Below are 6,245 nucleotides of genomic sequence, written 5' to 3'. Positions count from 1 at the left end.
GGGACTATAGGCACGTGCTACTCCGCCTGGCTAGAGACGGGGTTTTACCGTGTTAGCCAACATGGTCTCGATCTCCTGACCTTGTGATCCACCCACCTCGGCCTTCCAAAGTGCTAGGATTACGGACGTGAGCCACCGCCCCCGGCCAAGCCTCACTTTTTCTTTCTCATTCCGCCTTGCCTACAATCTTCTGATCACTCTATTGAAGGGGTGAGCCATTATGAAAAAGGTGAGCTGGGCCGGGCGCGGTGGCTCAAGCCTGTAATCCCAGCACTTTGAGAGGCCGAGACGGGTGGATCACGACGAGGTCAGGAGATCGACACCATCCTGGCTAACACAGTGAAACCCCGTCTCTACTAAAAAATACAAAAAAACTAGCCGGGCAAGGTGGCGGCGCCTATAATACCAGCTACTTGGGAGGCTGAGGCAGGAGAATGGCGTAAACCCGGGAGGCGGAGCTTGCAGTGAGCTGAGATCCGGCCACTGCACTCCAGCCTGGGCGACAGAGCGAGACTCTGTCTCAAAAAAAAAAAAAAAAAGAAGAAGACAGTCCTTGGGGGAGACCAAGAAGGAGCCACCAGGGAGGCAGGAGGGACAGCAGGAGAGTGGCATCAGGGGAGACTGTGGCAGCAGGAAGGAAGGCTCACCACTGTCTGTGCAGACAAACACCAGGCTTGAGGGTGGCCAGCGGACCCGGGGCGGGTTGGCCATTCTGCAGTGGCCTCCAGTATGAAGAAGAGTGAAAAGATGGGGTCAACAAGTGTAGACAACCTTCCTAAGACTTGGCTTGAGAGAAGCCAGGGTGAAAGGCCATGTCTGGAGGGGCTTGGGAACATTTTGAGACTGAGAAAAATAGTGAAGAAGGATGCAGAAGAGGACAGATGGAGCAGAGCCTCTGTCTGGCTGACAGCTGGGTCCAGAGAGCAAGTGGTATGGCCTTGAATAGAAAGGGCAACTTGTCCCTTGCAAGGGTGAGTCTCTAGGTTGGGGGTGGCTACTGTCTTCATTCACCAGTTCTTTTTTCTGTTTTTTGTTTTTTTCATACTGAGTCTCACTCTATTACCCAGGCTGGAATGCAGTGGCATGATCTTAGCTAACTGCAACTTCTGCTTCCCGGGTTCAGTGGGTTCAAGCGATTCTCATGCTTCAGCCTGTAGCTGGGACTACAGGTGTGAGCCACAATGCGTGGCTAATTTTTGTATTTTTAGTAGAGATGGGGTTTCACCATGTAGGCGAGGCTTGTCTCGAACTTCTTATCTCAGGTGATCTGCCCACCTCGGCCTCCCAAAGTGCTTGGATTATTGGTGTGAGCCACCATGCCCTGCCTCATTAATCAATTCTTAATCGATGCCTACTGGATGCCAGGCAATGCCTAGAGCTGGAGATTTAGCAGTAAACAACTAAATCCATCACCCTGACTCCTGAGGAGTAGAAGGATGTAGAATAGGCACCTGGCTCTCTTCCTCTCTTGAGGGACTTAATGCTCTTGAGCAACCCTGGCTATGACAATCTCCTGTCGGGTCTGGGAGGTTGTCAGAGAGATGGAGAAACCACTTCCTCGTCTTGCACACGAAGCAGACCTCACTCACTGCACAGCAAGTCCTGTGAAGCAATAGCCAGGGGCTGAAGCAAACTCCAGCCCACACCCTGGCAGGCAGCCAGGGATGGGTGGGTCAGGAAGGTTCCTGGTTGGGCCTTTGCATCAGGCTCAGGTTGGGCATAAAGGAGGCTCCTGTGGGCTAGAGGGAGGCAGACATGGGGACCATGAAGACCCAAAGGGATGGCCCCTCCCTGGGGCGGTGGTCACTGGTGCTGCTGCTGTTGGGCCTGGTAATGCCTCTGGCCATCGTTGCCCAGGTCCTCAGCTACCAGGAAGCTGTGCTTCGTGCTATAGATGGCATCAACCAGCGGTCCTCGGATGCCAACCTCTACCGCCTCCTGGACCTGGACCCGAGGCCCACGATGGTGAGCTTCTGGCGAGGTTCTGCTCTGCTCTGGCTAGGCTTGGCCACCTGTTGTTCCTTCTGCTCCTGCTGCACTGCCTGCCAGGAGGGCATCTCCCCCTTTAAGTGTGGTCCTGTCTTTTCCAGGGAACCTTCTAGAGCTCGTATCTCCTCCCAGCATGAGAGCTTCCTGTCTTAGAATTCATGCGGTGGCAGAGATACCCTCACCCCAACCCCATGCAGGTGTAGAGACTTCTGTGAGCTCCAGGCACTAGAGTGGGGTCATTGGCTCTGGGCAGTGACCTCCTCTGCTTTAAGTCTCTGCTGTGCCACCTTACCCCACACAGGGAAGAACTCTGTCCAGACTTTAGGTTCCAGTGGGTATGTCTCGTCCCCCAGGAAGCCCCCCGACTTCCCTTGCCCCCACCCCAGAGTGGGAGGGGCTCCTTGTTAGAGCTCATCTGAGGTCTGCTCCTATTCACTGTTCACCTAGGAGGGTAGGTATGGCTCAGTCCTCCTCCCCTCAGTACCCCAGTGCCGAGCCCAGTGCCCAGTGCCTATCGCACATCAGGTACTGTTGAAAGCCTGTCCTCTTGGTGGGAAGGTCATGGACACAAATCAGAAAATACAAGAATGGGCCTCCCCATTTCCTCCTCTGACTAGGATGGGGACCCAGACACCCCAAAGCCTGTGAGCTTCACAGTGAAGGAGACAGTGTGCCCCAGGACAACACAGAAGTCACCACAGGATTGTGACTTCAAGGAGGACGGGGTGAGGCTTGGGGCTGGGGGTGTTGGTGGGTGCCTCCCAAGGAGCTGAACAAGGGGCACCTGGGGAATATTTCCCATTGGGATGGGGCTGGGAGGTTGTGGCAAATGGTTTCAAGTTTGACCTTGAGCTTCTCCTTTCCAGCTGGTGAAGCGGTGTGTGGGGACAGTGACTCTAAACCAGGCCAGGGACTCCTTTGACATCAGTTGTGATAAGGTGAGTGGGCTGTTCTGGGATGCAGGGACTGATGGGAGCATAGAGTGTGGACCATCCTATGGGTCAACTAACTACCCCCCAACCCAGGGCAGAGAAAGCCCCTCCTACCCAGGGCTCTTCCCCCAACCTGAGCTCCATCTCTGGGGCCGGCTCTGGAATCCTAAGGCGTAGCTCTGCAAGTGTAGCCCTTCCTGGGGACTTGTTAGACATGCAAATTCTCAGGCCCCACTCAGATCTACTCAGACGGACGCTGGGTAGGGCCCAGAAATTCATATTTTGATAAGCTTTCCAGGAGATTCCGGCTCCTGTAAAGTTTGAGAGCCACTGTCTTAGAGTACTCAGCTCTCAGCCCTGTGTTCCCATCTTAGTGTTTCTGGGCTGAGCTGTGTGACCCCGCAGAGCCCCTCACCATCTCCGGGACTCAGGTTTCTCATCTTTTTACTTGGTGTAGGGATTCAATCACAAGCTTCAAAGGTCACAGTCAGAGGTTGAACTAGGGCCCCAAAGTTCCTGCGGGGGCCCACGAAGAGGGGCATCTAGGTGGGGAGGTGTCTTGGATTGACCCTGGGTACACCCCTGACAAGGAACCTGTTTCTTCCTGTATACAACCCCAGGATAATAGGAGATTTGCCCGGCTGGGCAATTTCTTCCGGAAAGCTAAAGAGAAGATTGGCGGAGAGCTTAAAAAAATTGGCCAGAAAATCAAGGATTTTTTGGGGAATCTTGTACCCAGGACAGAGTCCTAGTGTGTGCCCTACTCTGGCTCAGGCTTCTGGGCTCTGAGAAATAAACTATGAGAGCAATTTCCTCAGGCTGCAGTCTCACTTGTCTTGCCTCCTCTCTCTCACCACTACCGAGCCCTTAACTCAGGGAGGCCGTGTGTGAGTGTGGTGAGTGTGTGTGAATGTGACACAGAGGTGGCGAGGGCAGTGTTCCATCCAGGAGGACACAGGGTAAGGCAGCAGGGCCAAGAGGTCCAAGACAGCATCCCCATTCTCAGTGGAACCCCCAGCGGAGAATTAAGGAGCCCTACTCTGTGTGTGGTGGTGGGGGAATGCTGTGGAGCTGTTCCTGTTCATGGGGAGGTGACATTCGAGAGAGGGGCCAAGCGTGTTGTTAACACGCAGAGAAGCTTGGTCCAGTCCCATGGGTGGCTGGCCAACTGGGTGCGGTCCGCCTGCAGGTACAATTCCCATAAAATCCCACTGCTTCCTAAAAGACTTAACTCAGGAAAGCCCATAACTCCGGGCATTTCCTCTGGCATTGGGACACATCACAGTTTCGTAAGGTAGGTAGCAGATTTAACCTGTGGGCTTGTGTTTAGGGATTGTTGGAAACAAGAATATGGTCGCGTGTGATGTCCCATACCTGTAATCCCAGGACTTTGGGAAGCCAGGCGGGTGGATTACTTGAGCTCAAGAGTTTGAGACCAGCCTGGGCAACATGGCAAACCCTGTCTCTACTAAAAATACAAAAATTAGCTGGGCGTGGTGGTGCATGCCTGTAGTCCCAGCTACTCGGGAGGCTGAGGCAGGAGAACGGCGTGAATCTGGGAGGCGGAGCTTGCAGTGAGCTGAGATCCGGCCCCTGCACTCCAGCCTGGGCGACAGAGCAAGACTCCGTCTCAAAAAAAAAAAAAAAAGAAAGAAAAAGGCGAGCTGGTGAGAGCCTCCTTTCTCCCTCCCTAGGAGGAAGGGGCAGCAGCCATGGGTTCTAAAGGTCTAAAGTCAGCCTCCCTACCTCAGGTAGTAGACACTGACCTGCATGTGCCAAGGGCAGGACTCACTCCTGGAACCTTGTGCGATGGCCCTGAGAGGGAAAGCAGGTGCCCCTGAGTCCAGACTTCTGCAGTTGTATCAAAGGGCCTATATAAGCTGCTTGGGCTCTGGCTGATTTCATGTGAGGGTGTGTCCAGCACTGGCCGAGGTGGAATGTCCTCTTGAGGCAGTTGGAAAGGGGCTCTGAATATGCCAGATCTGACCTAGAGGAACACAGGAGCATGCAGGTCTCATGCCCTAACCTAAGAACTAACATTGTCATCTGCTTCTCCCCCGGTTTGGCTCCTTGGGGATCCTAAAGCCAGTCAGAAGCGGGGAGGAAGCAGGAGAGTCCTGAGAGGCCTGATATCCCTGGATGGCCCTTTTCCCAACAGCCATAAAGGGCCTGATGTGCAAGCTCTGCTTGACCAAGAGGCCACGGGGGCAACACTTAAGCTGTGAAACCAGGTTGCACAGAAGTCCACTTCTTCCTTCTCTCAAGGCCAGGTGTGCAACCAGTGGCCTTCATCCAGGCTTCCACCTTCTAGGAGCCCTGCTGTCCAAGCCCCCAAGTGTCCCACAGGCCAACTGAGGTCAAGAGGTACCCCAGGCCTCAGGGCCACATGGCCAGTCCACAGAGGAGCTGGGACTGGAATTTGCCTCATGGACACTGGACCCCTCTATCACTTTGGCCCTTTATCTCTCCTGGCTGTGCTCTCTCCCTCTCCCAACACCAGCCAGGCATCCCAGCTTGGTGTCTCAGCCAGAGCACCAATCAGGGAGTAATTTGAGGTCGCATCAGGAGAGACTTCCTGGAAGCTGTAGGGGCAAAGAGGAGATTGCTGTGCCTGGTTGGAGGTCAGGGAAAGCTTCATGAGGTGAAAGGGCAGGCCCAACAGAAGGATCGGGGCAGAGCTGGGAGAAAGAGTAGGAGGCTCAGATGAGCCTATGTGATGGAGGCCTACATGACAGTCCGGCACTTGGGGGGTGCAGGGATGGGGTGAGGGCAGTGGGAACAAAAAGGCCACAGGCCCTGATGCCAGCCTAGGGGGTGTGTGGGCTCCTGAAGGTAGAGGGTTGAAGTGACCAAATCAGTGGTTTAAAGGAACCGCTGGACAATGGTGTGGAGGGTGGACTATGGTCTGAGGAGGGCCTGACACCTAGAGAAGGTGGAGTCTGGAGGCTGGGGCAGCACTGCATGGGAGAGATGGTGGCAGGAGCCAGGCAGGGGTGGAGGGGGAGGCCAGAGGGGAGTGCTTTCAGAAGCAAGGAGCCGAGTGTGCTTCAGGGCTCATGCAGCGGACACTCAGCAGAAGAGCAGTCAAGGGGGCCCAGTGGGGACAACTAGGATGTTCATGGGAGTCTTGAACTCAGGGATACAGACCGGGTGGTGTCTGCCTATTATAACTGGTGTTCTGGGAGAGGGTGTCCCCAGGGAAACCCAAGGCCAGGGAAGAGAAGCAGCCCAGGAGGTGACCCCACACGCTCTCAATATTAAGAAGACAGTCCTGGCCGGGCGCGGTGGCTCAAGTGTGTAATCCCAGCACTTTGGGAGGCCGAG

General features: G+C 54.9%; 1 protein-coding gene across 1 annotated transcript; it reads left to right on the top strand.

The window, feature by feature from the left end:
• The first annotated feature begins 1,599 nt into the window (after nt 1-1,599).
• CAMP (cathelicidin antimicrobial peptide) lies at nt 1,600-3,740 on the top strand. The gene is made up of 4 exons (XM_011939188.1): nt 1,600-1,965; nt 2,607-2,714; nt 2,856-2,927; nt 3,542-3,740. The coding sequence occupies exons 1-4, from the start codon at nt 1,756-1,758 to the stop codon at nt 3,671-3,673; spliced, it is 522 nt and encodes a 173-aa protein (XP_011794578.1). The 5' UTR covers nt 1,600-1,755; the 3' UTR covers nt 3,674-3,740.
• The last annotated feature ends 2,505 nt before the right edge of the window (nt 3,741-6,245 follow it).

Source organism: Colobus angolensis, unplaced genomic scaffold (genome assembly GCF_000951035.1).
Source record: "Colobus angolensis palliatus isolate OR3802 unplaced genomic scaffold, Cang.pa_1.0 Scaffold18, whole genome shotgun sequence".
NCBI lineage: Eukaryota > Metazoa > Chordata > Mammalia > Primates > Cercopithecidae > Colobus > Colobus angolensis.
This window is presented reverse-complemented; position numbering and strand designations above follow the sequence as displayed.

What these genes read in the sequence shown, in the direction of transcription:
- CAMP (XM_011939188.1), top strand. Translation starts at nt 1,756, where the DNA reads ATGGGGACCATGAAGACCCAAAGGGATGGCCCCTCCCTGGGGCGGTGG. An exon ending in TGGACCCGAGGCCCACGATG is followed by an intron (nt 1,966 to 2,606) that starts GTGAGCTTCTGG and finishes TCCTCTGACTAG; the next exon opens with GATGGGGACCCAGACACCCC. An exon ending in TTGACATCAGTTGTGATAAG is followed by an intron (nt 2,928 to 3,541) that starts GTGAGTGGGCTG and finishes ATACAACCCCAG; the next exon opens with GATAATAGGAGATTTGCCCG.